This window comes from Chlorocebus sabaeus, chromosome 25, assembly GCF_047675955.1.
Source record: "Chlorocebus sabaeus isolate Y175 chromosome 25, mChlSab1.0.hap1, whole genome shotgun sequence".
NCBI classification, from domain to species: domain Eukaryota; kingdom Metazoa; phylum Chordata; class Mammalia; order Primates; family Cercopithecidae; genus Chlorocebus; species Chlorocebus sabaeus.
In genome coordinates this window covers 33,310,161-33,330,388 of record NC_132928.1, presented here as the reverse complement: position 1 = coordinate 33,330,388, position 20,228 = coordinate 33,310,161, and the positions used below count along the sequence as shown (strand labels likewise).

Genomic DNA, 20,228 nt, shown 5'->3' with positions numbered 1-20,228 from the left:
TCTATTTCTATAGAACAGTTTTTAGAACAGTTTTTCTTCTATTTAACTTATACATTAGATTTTGTTACAAGATTTTATTTAAACAGAGGATACTGTGGCTAAAAAAATCTTAAAACTACTGGTGCATATTTGTACCCAAGCATTTGGCTCCTATTGATATAAAATCTTTAGTTTCAACACTGCTCTTCAAATAAACCATCCCCTGCAATTTAATCTCTTTGAGAGATCAGAAGTATGTGTGTGTGGTAACAGCGTTTGGAGTGGGAGACCTGCCTCCTGTAGTACCCAGATAATATGTCTGGAAACTTTAGGGATAATAGGGGTGTATTTATTCTACTTTGCTGTGTTTGCTCCAGCACTCAACTGACATGAGCAGATGGTTCCTGACATTGCTAGAGGCATACTCATAGGCAAAATTAGCCCAGAGGTCTACAGAAAAGCTTTAACTCTCTTTGGATTAGTTTGTTCAGTCAAGCAATTATGGAGGACAGTACATAAATAAGCAAAAAGAATAGGTACAATAAAATGCTGAAATGCTTAATTTGAGATTAATGTTATCAAATAATTTAAAACTCTACGAATACATCTTTCTTCTTAATGGAAATATTTAGAGATTGATTACTTGAATCAGAGAAAATGAAATAGTACTGCTGTTCAGTTTCTGGCAGAGACAAAAAAGATGGTATTAGTATGAACAAACATCTCTGCAAACCTCTTAGCTATGATAAAACAAAAAAGTTAACTTGGCATTCAGGAACAAACTCAATCGTTGTTAGTTGTTGCGGTCTTTTCATATTTTTCTAAAATAGACAAGAATCAGTGGATTCTTAAAATGTCCTTAGTTTATCAGTTTATTGACATCAATTTGGTATTTTACGTCAAACCTGAAAAAAATGTATACCATAAGGATTGCTGTTTGTCTTAAGTCAGTAATTATCTTTTAACTTTTTTAAATCCAGTAATATGCTTGGAGTAACATGCAAAATGTACTAAAATGTATTAAATATATTAAAATTGTAGAACACTGGCACAAAAGAATGCCTTAAATAATTTCCATAGGTCACTTTTAAAAATAATATTTTTTCTTACAAAATGTTTCATAGGAGCATTTATGTCAATTATGTACATGAAATAAAATACTGAATTACTTCTGGAGCCAATTTTAAGTTAATAGCTGCATGTGAAACACTAGAAGTACTATTCATTTAAATAAAATCTAAATAAAACAGAAAACAACCACCATTTTAGAGAGAGAAAAAAAGAAATATTGTATACCTGATATAGCAGAGTGTCCAACATACTGATGCTAAACACCCTCCCAGCAGCAAAAGGCAGTCGAAACATAAAGGCCAAGTTAGAGCCTCTCTCCCGTTCTTTCTGTTCAGAAATTTGAGATAGAAAAATTATGAGCATTCCATATTTCATTCATTTCTGCCTCAGTAAATTGTGTTGACATGTGTAAAAAAAATCTTACCATACGGTTCTTGGCTATAAATGTGTCATTACTTCACTGATAATTATATTTTTCAAATTGCCCTTTTGTTTTCACAACCACATTTTCTCAGTTAAAACACCCAATAGCGAAGAAGGGTTAATATTTTTTGTGCATTAAGCATGTATTTACTCTTCACACAAGAAGAGACATCATAATGGAAACAAATAAAAATCATTGAATCAAATGTTAAAAAAAAAAACAACCCTAAGGTCACACAATGTACCATAACACTGCAAAGAAGACCTGCTTTTAAATATTCTCATGGGTGAGAACAAAAAAATAGGGAGACAGGCACCTGTTATGGTCTGAATGTTTGTGTCCCCTCAAAATTCATACATTGAAATTCTAATCCCCAAGGTAATAGTATTAGGAAGTGAAGCCTTTGGGAGGTGATTAGGTCATGGAGGTGGAACCCTCATGAATGCAATTAATGCCCTTTTAAAAAAGAGAAACTCTTTGCCCCTTCTACCACGTGCCATCTATGAACTAGGAAATGGGCCCTCACCAGACACCAAATCTCCCAGTACCTTGAATGTGGAATTCCCAGCCTCCAGACTGTGAGAAATAAACATCTGGAGTCTATAAGCCACCCAGTCTACAGTACTCTGTTCTAGGAGCCCTAACAAACTAAAACAGGCTTTGTACATCCAGTAGTCTCTAGCTGTTCATTATCTTAGTTTCATTTCTCCACCTAACTGATAAATTGCATTTGCTATATCAGTTTGCAACCAATCTTCTGTGTATCATACACACACACACACACACATCTAAATTGTTTATGTATTTTTGAATGCTTATGAGTTGGGGGGTGTTATGATGTATGATGGCTTCTTTTTAAAAATTCTGTTGCATTTTTTTTCCTTTAATAAATGAAGGTATGAGAGCAAATGTCAAATCTGTTTAAGTTTTGAAGAGTTTCTTGAGAATATAAGTTAAGCTTCTATTTAACAACAAATGGCAACCTCAAAAATTCTAGTTTCTTTTGTTGATAAATTCTCTTTACTAGGAATACTTATACAGCTGAGAAAATAAGAAATCAACCTTCACTTCTTGAGGCAACAGAAGCAAGCTCCTGTTTCTAATGTAACAAATTTGTGAGTTCTCATGGAAGGGAAGCCTTCCATCTCACGTGCATCTATAGTGTCTATCTAGTTGAGATGACTATCACTATAAGAGCATCTTCACTTGAGATATAGGGAGAAGGTAAGGCAAAGGATAGGAAAGTGGTTCCACATTTTTGTTTATGTTTATGAAATCATAATATATTCTCTAATTTACAAACCTAGGTGTTATGAGTGCTTAACTTGAACAGGTCATGTGAGTGGCTTGGAGATGACTGGAATTAGCTGTTCTTATTGTGAGATAGGTAGATTTTCCTGTGAATTTGAGGGCAAATCTAGTTCTCGAGGTGTAAGAAATATCCTGGAGAAGGCCAAGCCATGATATGTTAAACCGAAGTTAAAGGGAGTAGCCAGAATAAAGTGCTGGAACCCCTGATAATTTGATGCGATGTTTACTCTTCGAAACAAGCAAGCAAACAAACAAACATTCATTGGTTCAATTACATTACCATTTGACACACTATATTTTCAAATACAGAACTGTTTTGTAACCTACAGTGCTTATCCTGTGGGAAATGAACTCTTCCCATCTCCACACATCTGAATCCTATTGATATAACCTTAAACAGCAACGCTAATTAAAATTAGTTCCATTCACTATTAAAGGCCCCAAACACCAATGTATTCATTTGTGCATTAAAGTAGTCACTTAATAAATATGTGTTGAGAATGTACTTTGTGTAAGGCATCAATCATCCTCAGTGCTGAGAATACAGAGCTCCTATATAGAACTAAAAGAATCTTACCAGTTAATGGAAGTATTATATGTTGAATATGGACCAGGAGCTAGTTAAACAAACGGGGATATTTTCCTTGTCTGCAAGAACTTACACTGCTGTGAATGGTACCAATAGCAAAATAGGCAAAAATACTTGGGTGAATATATGTAATAATTAGGCAGTAGTACATACTTAGGAAGGGTACCTAGCTTATTCTTTTGGTAGAAAAGCCAGAGAGCTGAATTAGAAGGATGTCTAAGTTGAGACCTAAAACTGAGTAGAAATTAGCCAGTAAATTTGGGAAGAGTGAGTGGTAAGTAGAAAGTTATAAGCAGAATGCCTAGCATGTTCTAGTGGAAGTAAAAAAAAAAAAGTTTGAGAGACTTCAGGAACTACAAACAATCCAATATGAATATACCATAGAGTTTAAGTGTATGGGTTGGATGGAGAGGTCAGAAATGAGACTGGAGCAATAACTTTGGACTAGGTCTTAAAGTACCAGGATATGTTTTAGAATAGTGGGGATGTAATTGAGAATTACACTGAAAAATAATGATATAAATTGAGACTGTCTAAGAAATAACAAAACATATGGTTACCCTACTTTGAAACCATGTTAAGTATTTTGAATTTCATCTTTAGGGCAATGGGGAAAAACTAAAGTGTTTTTAAGAAGAGGAGTGACCTGATCATGTTTTTAGGATGCTCACTTTGATGACAATATGGAAAATGGCTTGTGAATGAGGAGGTGGCATGGGAAAACTGAGCAAGATAAACTATAGTGTTAATGCAACAATGCTAGTGAAAGATGAATGTACATTCTACTGTGATATTTGCAGAAACAGGTCTTATTCAGAATGCATTTAGACATTAAATTTTAAGAGGATATGATGGTTGAATTCGGAACTAAAGTAGAGAGAAAATGAGGATGATACACAGGTCTCTAGATAATGAGGCAGATATTGGCAACTTCTGTAAAATAGAAAGTGTGGAGGAAGATCAGATCACAAGTTGATTTGCACTTGGGTTTTGACGCCGGTGGACAGGTCTACCTGCCAAAAATATGGATCATACAGGCAATATAACATACAATCGTTTGGAGCTTGGATTCCGAAAATACATACAATAGTTTCAGTCAAGTGTTTCCGCCTACTAGTTGTATGATCTTTTGCAAGTTACTTAAGCTTTCTGTTGCTCAGTTTTATAATGGTGCATTGGGATTCATACTGACATCTACATCCCACTGTGATTACAAAAAATAAACATAATAAAACCTCTAAAAGTACTATATATAGTAAGCAATTTAAAAGCTATTTTTTATTATCAGTTGTTCGAATATGCTAAATTATATATTACCTCAAGAACTTTGTATTTTTTTATTATTCCTATAATGCTACTTCCCTGGTTTTTACTGGACTAGGCTGGTGTTATCATTATAGCTCAAATATTACTTCCCCAAAGAGGCATTTCCTTATCACCTTATTTAAAACATGTCTTTCTGCAGTTACTCTTGAATATAACCTGTTATTACTTTCATAGCTTTTTTGAAACCTATTACATCTTGTTTATGTTTTTAATTTATTAATAATCTATCTCAGCTAGATCCTATGTATCAAGAGGGCAGACACCTTGAGTTTGCTTTCTGTTACTTATACAATGCCTAAAACAATGCCTGGCACACAGTTAGTGACATTTGGTTGGAAAAATAAATAATTTTTTTCTACTTATGTTAGCAGCCTACATCAAGAGACAATTTATTGTATAATTTTATGCTCAGAACATTCATATACTGGAAGCAAGAAACAAACATTTGAGGTTCACTCAATACCTCTTTCTTCTCACTTTGGTTCTTTAACGGAGGTTTGAGAATATAAAGAATTGTAATGTTCACAATATGCAAAGCTTTTTTACTTTACTGTGTTTAGTTATTGCATTTTACAATAAATGTTTCTGCTATTGTGGCTAGTATAAACATATACTATGATTCCTTTCTGTTAAACTTATCATATTTCTTTCCTAGTAGAATTCTGAATTCAACTGAAGTTTTACTGATGATATTTTTTCCTAACAAATATTTATATAAATATCTAAAAGAATTCCAGTGACATTTAAAACAATAAATATATCAGACATTTTTAAATGTTTGGTCTTACCTACTTTTCCATTTGTTTTATTATCATGAACATGTGCCTTTCTTGGAAGAAGGAATGTGTTTCTGGCAGAAATTTTGTTTCCTTTAATCTGTGTCCATCAATACCATATGGAATGAGATGATAAAATTATTGGATTTAACAGAGCAGTGTGGTAGGTTAAAAATTCAAGAATTTTGTTGGCACAAATTACTGGTTTCCATCTCCTACTTTCTCAATTATAATTCTTTTACATTCCTTCATTCTTTCCTCTGGACCCAATCATAATGTAATTCCTAAATCTAGTGGTTTTTGTCAGCGTTCATCCTACTTAAACTTTCTTACAGTGTTTGATAAACTACGTTCTAATTCTGGAGCTCTGTCTTTTCACATCACTCTACCTCAGCTTCCAGAATACTCTTGGACCTCTCGCTCATTTTCTCTGATTTGTCTCCTTTCTAGACTCTCCTTTATGAACCGTAGGATAAAGTCCTTGGTTAAACTCACCTTCCTTGTGGCTCTTTTTACCTTCCTTGTGGCTCTCTAATCCTTATATTTCTTAAGGCTTTACAATTATACATTTATGTGTACAACCTTTGAATATATCTATGCATGCATATATATATATGTGTGTGTGTGTATGTATATGTATAAGGGTGTGTGTGTGTGTATATATATATTTCATCCTGTTCCTGAGCTTCATTTGTATATCACAACTTTTTTTTTTACTTATGTACTATAATTTTAATATACTTAAATAAATGTATCATCTATCTCACTAAGGTCAGTTATTTCCCAGAATTCTCTCTTTAGTTTTAATCAGTATATTCACCCCGACAGTCCTAGACCAGGACTTTATTATCTCATGCCTGATTTATTGAAATAACTTACTCTTTCCCTTTTCCCCACAATGTCTCTTTTCAGATAAACATAAAAATTTCACATCAATTTCATAAAAGTATAGGTCTGATGATGTCACCTCCCCCATGTCCTCATTTAAAAACTTGCCATGGGTTCTCACTCATAGGTGGGAACTGAACAATGAGACCACTTGGACTCGGGAAGGGGAGCATCACACACCGGGGCCTATTATGGGGAGGGGGGAGGGGGGAGGGATTGCATTGTAAGTTATACCTGATGTAAATGACGAGTTGATGGGTGCTGACGAGCTGATGGGTGCAGCACACCAACATGGCACAAGTATACATATGTAACAAACCTGCACGTTATGCACATGTACCCTAGAACTGAAAGTATAATTAAAAAAACAAAAACAAAACAAAAAAACACTTGCCATGACTCCCATTCACTGCATCAAAAACTCCAAAGACTTAGTATTCAGGGCATTCTAAGGTTTAGCTCCCAAACTGCTTTCCAGGATAACTTTTCAGTACTTCCCAGCACAGACTATCAGTCAGATGATTGACTATTTAGTTAAATACTGAAAATATCTTCCTCATATTTGGGTTCCAACTCACTGTGGGTAACAATCTCATATAAGAGATATCAAAACAATCTCTGTAGGTCAAAACTCTGTTTCAAAACCATCTCTACAGGTCCTCCTCATCCTTCAAAATACGTATCATTCTACCCACCCTATGAAATCCTTTCATACAAACACAGTGATGCTGCCCTTCTGCTTGTGAGAATCACTTTGCATGTATGATTTCCTGTCCTTTTGTTATTAACTTTCATTACAGAGAAAAAAAAGAAGATTTTTATGACACTATTTTCAAAACCTATTGACTTTAAAGTTATGTAAAAAAGTAAGATTCCAAGCATCTGATTTCATCCTGATAAGAATACATTACACAATTACTTTCTCTTTTACTTCTGGACAATGAAGAATTTGGATTAATTTTACTAATTGCACTTTATCATGCTGACTTTACATATGAAAAATAAGAATTAGGGATGATTAATACTTAGTCTTTCCTATCCAGTTAGATTTTTGTGACACTATCATTAACCTACCTCTCTGTGCCTCAAAAAAACAACATATGGCTAGAAGTTACGATCTGGCAGCAATTAGTCCAAATCTCAACTACAGAGAAGTTTCATTTGGACTGGCTAAATTTATTGAAGTTTAATAAGTTCCAACATTTAATATTTAATATAAAAATCTGCATTTCTGACTTATTTTAAATTAGGAGAATCAGATATCATAGGTCATGGCAGTAACTGGGCAGAATTTTTCACTTTACTAGTTTCCATTCATTACTTCCATTGAAAGGCTCTTATTTTACACTTTGGAAGATAAAATATTTAGAAATGAGTCTAGAGATCTACTAACTCACACCCTGCTTAAAAGTACTTGGGTGAATAGCAATTATATCAGAAAATAACATAGTAAGTAATCTAAATATACACTTTAAATGTGTCTTAAAAAATAGAACATTTCTAATAGACTACAAAATATTCTATGGCTTAGGAGACAATTCTAAGTAATACAACCAAGAAATATTTCTCAATTTACTTTTATGAATCAGGCACTGAACTAGGTTCTTAGCATACACAAATAATTAACAAAACTTTCCAATTTTACAGGGATATATGATTTTATTGAGAACACAGTTAAAAATAAAATATTGCAAGGTCATGTATAAAAAACACTTGACAAAATTCAACATCCTTTTATGATGGAAAACTCTCAATAAATAAGGCATAGAAGAAATGTACCTCAACATAATATAGGCCATGTATAAAAAGTTCACATCTAACATTACACTCAGTGGTAGAAAGTGAAAAGCTTTTCTTCTAAGATCAGGGGCAAGCCAACGTTGCCCATTCAAACAACTTTTGCTCAACACAGTATTAGAAGTTCTGGCCAGAGCAATTAGACAAGAAAAAGAAGTAAAAGGCATCTAAATAGAAAAAGAAGAAGTAAAATTGTCTCTGCCAATGCCATGAACTTATAATATATGAAAACTTTAACTACTCCACCAAAAAGCTATCAGAAGTGATAAGCAAATTCAGCAAATGTGCAGGGTACAAAATCAACACATAAAAGTCAACAGTGTTTCTTTACCCTAAAAACAAATGACCTGAAAAAATAATTAATGAATCAGTCCCATTCACAATAGCATAAAAAAAATGTACTTAGAAATAAATGTAATCAAGGAGGTAAAAGATCTTTATACCGTAAATTATTAAACAATAATAAAAGAAATTATAGAAGACACAAATCTAAAGCAATATTGTGGTCATAAACTGGAAAAAACAATATTGTTAAAATATCCATACTACTCAAAGTGATCTTCAGATTTACTGCAATCCTGATTGAAATATCAATGTCACTTTTTTTAGAATTTAGATAAAACAGTCCTAAAATTTGAATTGAATTAGAAAAGACCTCAAACAGCCAAAGCAATCTTGAGAGAAAAAACAAAACAAAACAAAAAACAAAGCTGGAGACATCACAGTATCTGACTTCAAAATCTATTACAAAGCTATAGTAATCCAACTAGAATGGCACTGGCATAAAAGCAGACAGGAAGATTGACCAATAGAACAGGATAAAGAGCCCAGAAATAAACCCATGAATTAATGGTCAATTGATTTTTTTTAACAAAGATGCCAAGGCAACACCATGGAGAAAAGATCATCTCTTCACTAAACTGTGCTGGGAAAACTGGATATCTGCAAGCAAAGGCATGAAATTGGACCCTTATCTCATGCTATATACAAAAATCAACTCAAAGACTTAAATGTAAGGCCAGAAATTGTCAAACTATTAGAAGAAAACATAGAGGAAGTATTCCACAACATTGCTCTGGGCAATAATTTATTGTCTAGGAACCCAAAAGCACGCAGGCAGCAAGAACATATACAAACATTTGGGATTATATCAAACTAAAAGGCTTCTGCACATTCAAAATAATAATAATAATAATAATAATAATAATAGATGAACAGACATCCTATAGAGTAGGAGAAAATTAGGAGAAAATATCTGCAAATAATACATTTGATAAGGGGCTAATATCCAAAATATATAAAGTCTCAAACAACTCAATAGCAATAAAACAAATAACCGAGTCACAAAAAAGACAAAGGACCTACAGAGACACTTCTCAAAAGGACGTAAACAACCGGCCAACACGTATAGGAAAAGCTGATCAACATCACTGATCATCAGGGAAATGCAAATTAAAACTACAATAAGATATCACTTCATACCTGTTAGAATGGCTACTATCAAAAAGACAAAATGTAAGTGTTAGCCAGTGCAGTGGAGCAAAGAGAACCTTTTGCACTGTTGGTGGGAATGTAAATTAAGGCAGCCATTATGTTTTGCTTTTTGTTTTTTGAGACTGAATCTCGCTCTGTCGCCAGGCTAGAGTGCAGTGGCGCGATCTCAGCTCATGGCAACCGCCGACTCCCTGGTTCAAGCGATTCTCCTGGGATTACAGACACACGCTGCCACATCCAGATAATTTTTGTATTTTCAGTAGAGGCAGGGTTTCATCATGTTGGCCAGGATGTCTTGATCTCCTGACCTTGTGATACGTCCGCCTCGGCCTCTCAAAAGTGCTGGGATTACAGGCGTGAGTTACTGTGCCCGGCCGAGACAGCCATTATGAAAAACAATATGGAGTTTCTTCAGAAAACTAAAAATAGACATGCAATACAGTAATCTCACTTCTGGGTATATATTCAAATAAACTGAAAAAGTATGTTGAAGAGATGTCTGCACTCCTATGTTCATGGCAGCCTTATTCACAATAGCTAAGATATGGAAGCAATTTAGCATCCATCATCAGATTAATGGATAAAGAAAATGTGTATATATACAGAGTGGAATACTGTTTTGCCTAAAAAAAGAAAAGAATTATGTCATAAAGTTGATTTCATAGTAGAGAGTAGAACGATGGTTACCAGAGACTGGTGGAAGGGCATAAGGGGATGTGGATCAAAAGAGTTCAATGTTTCAGTTAAGAGGAAAAAGCTTAGGGATCTATGGCAAAAAACATGCTAACTTCAATAAATAATAATGTATTGTATATTTCAAAATTGCTTAAAGAGTTGATTTTAAATCTTTTCACTACAAAAGTAGTAAGTATGTGAGGTCCTGGATTTGTTAATTAGTTTAATCTAATCATACCTTGTTGTAAATATATATATATGTGTGTGTGTGTGTGTATGTATGTATATATATAAATGTCACACTGTACTAATTATTTGTCAATTAAAAATAAAAATATAAAATAAAAGAATAAAACATTGGTACTTTTTAAAATGATAATTTGGAGAAGTTAAAACCAGTGTTCTTTCTTGTGTTTTTATAAACTATAAAATAAGCTATATGTACCTATAATACTTAAAAACACAAATAAAGGTAAGTTCTACATGATTTATTGTTGTTCAAAAATTGTAACTCTTAAGATACAACTATAAATCTAAAAATAACAAAAACAGGCAAAGTCAACAGTAATATTCACGATAAGAGAAAATCTGAAAACCAAAAACAAACAAAAAAAATTGTTAAATGCAAGGAAAGAGATGGAGAATTCGAACCACTCAAAATGTCTACAGAAATATTTGGCAATCCCCATTGCGTAAAATTTTGGAACAGAAAAGGTTAGAAAATAGTCTTCATATAAGAATTAAGCAGGATATTCCACTCCTTTTAGCTACAGCATAAGTGCAAAACCTACATTTTGAGTAAGGCAAAAACATTTAAAAAGAATATTTTTATTGAGCATAAAAACCATCATTCAAGAGATGAGCGTTAAGTTAGGAAGTCTTTTTTTTTTGAACATAAAAATCATAATTCAAGAGATCAGTTTAAAGTTAGGGAGTCTGTAAATTTAAAGATAATATTTAAATATCTGAGTCCTTAGAAAATAAACAAAGGATGCATACATCTTTTGTGTAGGTTTTATGACATGGAGGGCTGTCAATGTAAATTATATCATGACTTTGAAAGATTAACAGGAGTGCATATGAATGACCCATTGCTGAGTCTAGACTATTTTGTTGTTTTGATATATCAAAACTGTTCCATATGTTACACTTCTAAAATATTGCTTAAATCAGTTATAATCACCTGAGTACATGATGACTTGTTATAATCACAGGAGCACATGATGAATTGCATTCAGTAATGGGTCCCACAGATCAAAATCATTTTCAAACTAAAGAATGAAGTTATATATAAATATACTATTATCTGTTTGATGTATTGAAGATAAACTATCCTAAGTTTAACTTTATGATTTGAGGACAGTTTGAAGCCTCAAGAATTAAGTTTAAAAATATTACATAAATAAATAAGAAAATATGATAGTTATAGAAGTTATAAAAAATGAAATAATAGCCAAAGATGCTAAGAACAAACTTTTTTCCAAAAAGAGTTAACAGTAATTTAAGTATGTCCATATTCAATTAAACTGAGTTTGATTATGATAATGAATATATTACAAATATGAATAAGTATATGGAGACTATAATTTTAGATTCTTAATATATTACTGGAAGGAATTTGGGAGGACTTTAAATACAAATAATACAAATTCTACATCTTGTGGAGAAATTATTCACTGAAAATAGTAACAAATTATTTGAACATTTTCTGAGCCTGTATCCAATTAGTTCAAGCTAAATATAATGACAGCATTCAGCACAGAATCTCTCAAGTAATTTGTCTACAGGTTATAGCAACAAGAAAGATACTTAAAATAAACTCAAAATAAATGTTCATTTTCCCAGTGTAATAAATCTGGTACTCTGTTGGTTTTAATGTTTTGAAATGTTCTTTTATTCAACTTGGGCTGTGAAGTCAAGGGTTCCTGCTGCAGTTCTCTGTACCTTCAAATGAAAGGCTGAATAAATGTACTGTACTCTCTTTGACTGTGAATTCAAAAATGAGTAGTGCCTTGCAGACTAGCAAAACAGAATCAAGTAGTGATGGACATACTTCTTAATGTACAGGGAGAAGTAATAAGTAGGAAAATCGTTGGTTTAATGTCCTTGTCTAATGTGATACTATTTTAACATCTCAAAAAGAAAGCACACCCAAAAGTAACCTTTGCCATCCTAGATGATACTTTCTTTTTTGTGATTTACAAGTATTTTTGTTTCTTTCATTTATCAAGAAGTTAAATAAATTCTGCAATCTCTCTCTCTCTCTTTCTGTAGATGTGTGTGTGTGTGTGTGTGTGTGTGTATAAGTTTATGAAAAGACAATTGTTGGACTTCCTAAGAATAATAAACAGTTAACTACTGTATTATAAGTTATTTATTTCATAAAATAATTAACTTTGTAAGATCACCACATTCAAATAATTTAATTAACTTAGCTACATAAATTCATTATTTTTCTGCATTTACTATTTTGATTTTAATAGTTTTAACAATTTGCTGTACATTTTCCTCTTCACAATAGACACATATACAGAAGTTGTGTGGCATTCTTCCATTGGGAGCTAATTTCATTGAATTTGAAGTGAATGTCCTCCCTGGCTATGCACTGCACTGTCTTCGTGGTATAATGTGAAGACTTTAGGCTTATTATGCAAAATCACAATCCTATAAATATTATTAATAGACACATTTGTACATTAAAATTGTTATCCATATAAATTGTACTTATAACTTTTCTAGAATAGGTAGGGCAATTTTTTCCTCATTTAAAGAAACAGAGATTGATTAGTATTCTTTTCAAATTCTTTTTGGATGAATATAGAGACAAGGTAAATATTTTCTTAAAAACAGGATAAGAATCTTTCTTAATGAATCAAACTCAGTGTTGGCAGGTAGCACCAAACTCCCACTCAGCTGTTCCAGAACCTAGATTATGAATAAAATGTAGCTTAAGTTGTCTGGACAGAACAAATTAGTAAGACGATGTGCCTTTGTTTGTTTTCATATATCTGTGTCACCCATCATATTATAAATTCTATGTGGTTTCTTCAATGTTGCAATGCCTAGCATTCAGCAAGGCATTTGGCTCATAGTATGTGCTCAGTAAATATTTATTCACTTGTGTTTAAATTGAGAATGTGTAAATTTTGCCTTCTTGCTATTCTATAGTGAAAATATATTGGAAAAAATGACATTTTTATCGTATTTCTCCCAGAAGGTATCTCCAATCACTGGTAGAAATTCTTATCATTTTGTTCTACCACTGACTACAAAAGTAATATATAACTTACAGACGTGACTGCATTCTGACACCAATTCTCTGGTATCAAGTGTGCATCCTACAATTGAGTTCAATTGTGACACTAACTACCCGGAGTTGGCAAAGAGTCCACAAGTTAAGGCGCTCAGTCCCAGAAGACTGTGCCCAATTTAAAGACCAACCATAAGGCCTAGGTGCCCTCAAGCGAACTGTATTCCTACCCAGCCAGCTACATATATAGGGCTTCCCAAAAACCCTCAGATTCAATAATTAGCTGAAATAAATCACAGAACAACAAAAGCACTATACTTATGATTTGAAGAATACAAATGAACAGTAGATGAAAAAGTATGTGGGGGAGTCTTAAAGGGTCTCCCAAACACAGGAACTTCCATGACTGTGATGTTGGGGTGCCCCATTCTCTCAGGATGTCAACATGTTCACCAACCAGGAAGCAATCCAAGTTTCATTTTTCAGAGTTTTTATTCAGGCTTCATTATGCAGGGAAGATTAACTAAATCATTAGTCATGTGATGAAACTCAGCCCCTAGCCCTTCTCCCCTCCCTAGAGTTGAGGGTAAAGGCTAAAAGTTTCAACCTTTTAATCAGAGCTTCCTTTTTCTGGTGCCCACCCCAGCTTACAGAGGTGCCCCTCCATAAGTCCCTTTGTTGCCACAGCATCTAGTATGGTTGAAAAGTATGAATAACAAAAAACACTCCTATCACACAGAAAATTACAAGGAGTTTTGAAGGTCTGAGTCAGAAACCAGGGACAAAGACCAAGTATTTATTTTTATTATACCACCTAGTCATCTCAGATTTTCATTATTTTGCTTCTTACATTGGGTGTAATTATCACATGATTGTATATTGTGATGATGATCATCATTTGGGAATGGTGATCACTCAAAAGCAAATTTAAAGAAAGCAGTCTTGAAGCAAATTGTGCACAGATACACACATTAATAAAAGACTTTGTGAAATACATCAAAGCAAGAGAAAAGAAATAAGCCTTTGGAAGAAAATGAAACAAAAATTTCCCTTTTATTCTATTGCTGTTTTCTTCTTTTCCATTTCTTTTTCTCCTTGCCTTCTCCATCTCTATGTAGCTCTTCTACTGTTGCCTGTTACACTTGTTACACCTACTTTGTTGGGAGAAGTGTCAATGACATTCAAACACGAAAAGCATCACTGAGAAAACTGTAATGGTGATGTGAATATCCAAGACAAGGATAACATTAAAAAAATCAGCAAAAAAGTAGACAAATAATAAAAGAAAGGTCAGATGAAAAAGAATATGGGCACAAATACTGTTACCAAGATGGCAGAATAGAAGGTAACCTGCTCATTTCTCCCCAAAACAACAAAATGCTCAACATTACTAATCATGAGGGAAATGTAAATCAAGGCCACAATGAGACATCATTTCACCCCAGTTAGAATGCCTATTATCAAAATATCAAAAAGACAAAACATAACAAATGCTGGCAAGGATGTAGAGAAATGGGAACGCTTATGACTGTTGGTTATAAGAATGCAGAGTGGTATAGTAATTATGGACAACGATATGAAGATTCTTCAAAAAATTAATAGAACTGCCACATGATCCAGCAATCCCACTGCTGGGTATACATCCAAAAGAAAGCAAATTAGTATTTCAGAGAGGTATCTAAAATTCCATGTTTATAACAGCATCATTTAGAACAGCCAAGACATGGAATTAACCTAAGTGTTTATCAACAGATGACTGGCTAAAGTAAATGTGATAGGTATACACAACAGAATATTATGGATCTGCAAAAATAATGAGATCGTGTTATTTGCAGCAACGTGGATCATTTCTCTTAACATAATAGTCATTATGTTAAGAAAAATAAGTCAGGTACAGAAAGACAAATATAGTCTGAAAAATCTTTAGTCTTTGTAAGTTTTCATAAGCATGAAAATCTTCAAACTTTCTCAAACTTGCGTAAGTAAGTAGTAGACTACAAAAATTACATAGGCTGCAAGGAGTGTATATTTCTGAAGTCACATAGGTAACGATGGCTTGAGAAGAAGCTTGAGTGGAAAGACAGGGACCACAGAAGACAGTGAAAAAGGGAGTTCCTCAAGATGGGAAGGAATAATCAATGAACTGCACAATATTTTTTCATATCGTTGTTATGAACTAGTTATCCTTCCACATTTTTAGCTCTTTCCATTTCTCATTGAAAGACAGTGTTGTGGTGATGGGATTCAGGACATCACATGTCAGCTTGACATGTGAGAAAATAGCAGCAGCAGGATGGACTCTCTAACCTTCTCTCACCCCTCCTTCCCTGAAGCAGGCTATAAAACTTAGCTGACCTTCCACTGAAAGTAGGTCATCAGATCCTCATTCCAGAGGGTTCCCCCTCTACTCAGAGGAGGGCAATGTCCTCATATCTGAAGACAAAGAGATGCCAAGAAGATCTGAAAAATAGGCCTTGCTAAGTCACCTCCCTAATTTATTACCATGATACCCACTTTGTCCAATCATAATGCTATATAGCTGTCCGCACCTAGGCATATAAATACACAGATTCCCCTGTTTCTTTGAGTCTTTGTTTCTGAAGACATCTGTCACATATTATTTATGTTCAATAAATTTGTTATATTTCTCTCTTGTTAATCTGTTTTTTGTTATAGGGGCCTCTGCCCCTACAATAATGGTTGAGAAATTTTTTCTCCCTATTGGAGCTCAGAAACTAATACCCCAAAATATAGTGCCCTGACATGCTGAACAAAATAAGAAGCCTCTCAAGATCTCTCTGACTCCCCACCGCCCTACAACCTCCTCTCAATCCTTTCTCTCCCAAAGCACAGGATGAAGTTGTTCTCTGCAGTTCCTTTATTGGCCTAAAGTCTTGACCTGCCAAAGAAGAAAACAATTACTCTGGTCTCTTCCTTGAGTTTTCATTAACTGAACTCACATCACAGGGAGCAAGATTGAAGTCCGTCAACACATACGAACAGACTTTTGTCACAAACCATTGTCTGCTCTGTGGGCCCAACAGATTTTGTCCCAGGCCATATTATATGTTTCTCAAGTCTACTGAATTTCCCTGAAGATCATTTACTATGTGTCTCCCCCAAATCATTCATACCTCTCATCTCCCTTTCTTCTAGGAAAAAAGTATATAACCATGTGCACCCCATTGCGTGGTGGGGCAATTACTTGGTGATTCTCCTGCATGCGTGCTAATAAATTTGCATGCCACTTCTGCCATTCATCTGCCTTTTGTGAGTTTCAGTACACCTTTGGAGGGCAAAGGGATAATTTTATCTTCACCCCTATATCCCCTTACAGTAGATATTCTTCACTACATAGCTACTTTCAGTAAATCTTTACAGAATATTATTTCTGATACCAATAGAAACCATATATTAATATTTATTAGAATGCAAGATCTATAAGGAAAACATCAAAGCTTAATCATCACAAAAGTAAAGTAATTGGGAATAATACAGTTTAACATTCCACACCTATCCCTATAAATCCTATCACTTCTTAAACATGAATGAAGACCACTTAGTAGCAAAAAATGTGTGTCAGCAGCCAAGTTGTTTATTTCTGATTTATTTATTTATTTATTTATTTAGAGACAGAGTCTCTCTCTGTCACCCAGGCTGGAGTGCAATAGCTCAATCTTGGCTCACTACAACTTCTGCCTCCTGGGTTCAAGCGATTCTCATGCCTCAGCCTCCTGAGTAGCTGGGACTACAGGTGCACACCACCACACCTGGCTAATTTTTCTATTATTAGTGGAGGAGGGATTTCACCATGTTGGCCACACTGGTCTCGAACTCCTGACCTCAAGTCATCCACCTGCCTTGACCTCCCAAAGTGCTGGGATTACAGGTGTGATTCACCATACCCAGCTGGGATATAAAATCTTAACTGTGTTTCTAAAGGTGAAGGTCTCACCTGTGAAGGTGCAAGGGCATCGACTTATAGATAGATGGAAACAATATTCATAATTGTTTGGAAGAATAAAAATCCATGTATCCCTCAGCCAACAATAACCATAGAAAAAGCTACTGATTATTTAAATATTGGAAATAGAGATCAGTTTTCTAAACCTAAAAATCTTCTTGCACCCAGAATACAAACATGGAAAGATAATTAAATACTGTGTTAGCTGTCATACCAGTAAATATTCATGATTTAAAAAAAAAAAAAAAAAACTTGATTGGAAGATTTGTCATATCATTCGTGGAACATTGTTTGATAGGGCTACCATAATAAAGTAATATTGCCTGGGCGTTTTAAACAGTATAAATTTATTGTCTTACAGTCGTGGAAGCAAGAAGTCTGAAATAAAGATATTGTCAAGATTGGTTCCTTCTGAGGACTGTAAATGAAAGATCTGTTCCAGGCCTTTCTCCTTGGCTTATGGAGGACTGTCTTCTGATTCCCTTCACATTGCCTTCCTTTAATGTGTGTCTGTCTCTGTATCTAAATTCGTCCTTTTAATAAAACTGTCAGAGAGCTGCAAATTAGAAACCACCCTATGGCTTCCTTTGAAGTTGACTGCCTTTCTCTAAAGAGCACATCTGTAAGAGTTGGGACCCCAGGACAGCTTTTTTTTTTTTTTTTGGATGGGCATGAGATTCAACCCACGAGAATATGAAAGACTAAAACGTTTCTACATTTCTAAATTTTTAAGTTTCTAAAATCCTAACTTTAACATAATGTGGTAACAAGTGGATCAAAGAATTTTCCATGGCTTTATAACATTCAAACTACTGATTTCAATCCCACTTCCTCTAATCTTTCTATCTTTGAATACTCTGGAAATATGTTGATGTATTGAGTTTCTTTTTTCTTCGTGGGAAAAATCTGAAAGATATGAGAGCAAATACAAATCTCAAAAAAAAAAAAAAAAAGAAAAAAAATTACCCTGATGACCAAAGTCCCTTCCCTTTTCCTTGGAGCATTTTCTTTAGAAAACTTGTAATTGTAAATCCTTTCCCTGTCAAAAACTTGTAACTGGAAATCCTTTCTCTGTCAGTGAGATGGATGGAAATCTCTGAAAAGTTAAATAAACCTGTAGTCAGTTTTGCATTCCAGGAACGTTTTTCTTGTGGGCCTTGGGGGTATCTTTTTGAAATGTGAACATCAAGGAGGAAGGCAACTTGTGTCTCTCTCTTTGGGAGTTTAGCCTAGATACCTGGGTCTTAATTGTACTTTCTTGTTTGCTACGAAGATATTAAGTTTTATTTTTCCTTTGGATAAGGAGATGTATGTAACTGACTGGCATATATATCTTATAGTTTTCTTCTTTTCCCCTAATGCAATAAGCACACAACCATGTCAACACAAATGCTAACAAATACTGAAAATATCTTCCACAATTATGACCTTGCTACATCAACTGACTCGTCAACAATCTGAATACACAGAATAAAATGTTTATTAGTGACAATATCAACAAATATAAAATCTATCATTAAGATTTTAGTGCTATTTATTTGAGTACTAATTATATGTCAAATGCAGGGTGAAGTGTTTTGCATAGATTACGTGCTGTAATCTTTATAATGACCCTACTATTTAAAATAGTTCCTACCACTATTTTCCGTATAAGAATCCCAAGGCTATGAAATAATTTACCCAGTTTCCATTCCTCAAAAGTAGTGGCAAGTTGGACGAATCTGACTCCAGAGCCCGGCTTCTTCAGCACAAGGTGATTCTACTCATTTACCATGAAGGAGGCTGTACTACATCATGCCAGCACGGATTCCTGCTGGATTTCTGATTATTTGGTTTGCTTTTGAGTCTGAGTCAATTTAACCCTGCTTGCCATCTTTTTTTATGTTGCTAAAATGATGTGGCATAGTGGAAATTCTCTGTCCTGAATATTAATAGCCTTACATTTCCCTTATGGAATTGGACTGGTAGCTGTATAATCTTGGGAGAGGTATCTATCTAGCCTCAAACTGAGTTCCACATCTGGAAGCAGGGCACAACAATTTCCCTATGGCCATAAAAAAGCAGGGTAAGGCTCTATAAACATTACGTGTATGACTAGTTTTGGAGAAATCAGTAGATAAGGGTACAGACACCACCTTACTCAACAATATGTTTCCCAGGAATTAGGATAGCGTCTGGTCTGTCATAACAGAAATAACTAACCAAAAAAAAAATAAGGCATCATTTTCTCTACCTCTTATATTGTTATAAGAAATGAAAACAGCCTAGATTTAACTATTTATTTTTAGAAACAGGATCTCACTCTGCCACCCAGGCTGGCGTGCACTGCCATGATTGTAGCTCACTGCAGCGTTGAACTTTTGGGCTCAAGGGATCCTCCTGTCTCAGCTTCCCAAATCACTCTGATTATAGGCACGAGCCACTACACCCAGGTTAACACATTTTACGTGTGTAAGACTAGGTCTTTTTTTTTTCTTTCACATCTAGTTCTCTCAGTACACTACAATTTAGTAGTAAGTAAAAATTGAGTGCAAAAACCATCTACACTCACACTCAGCCTGTATACTGAAAATGTAAACCAAATCTTTCTGACCATATAACATTACTTTGCAATTCCATTGTCTCTATTAGCATTATCCGGATCTCTTCCCAGTCCCGATCAAGTCTCTGTTTTGAAATATCAT

The 20,228-nt window shown here is 34.2% G+C and overlaps 1 protein-coding gene across 7 annotated transcripts in view; it reads right to left on the bottom strand.

Moving 5' to 3' along the window:
- Positions 1 to 20,228, bottom strand: part of KCNT2 (potassium sodium-activated channel subfamily T member 2) — a 410,159-nt gene that overhangs the window by 72,441 nt on the left and 317,490 nt on the right. For all 7 annotated transcript variants that reach the window (XM_037985779.2, XM_037985780.2, XM_037985781.2 and 4 more), the window contains one exon: positions 1,276 to 1,377. In XM_037985779.2, the coding sequence (XP_037841707.1) occupies positions 1,276 to 1,377 (102 nt within the window). The remainder of the gene's footprint in view (positions 1 to 1,275; positions 1,378 to 20,228) is intronic.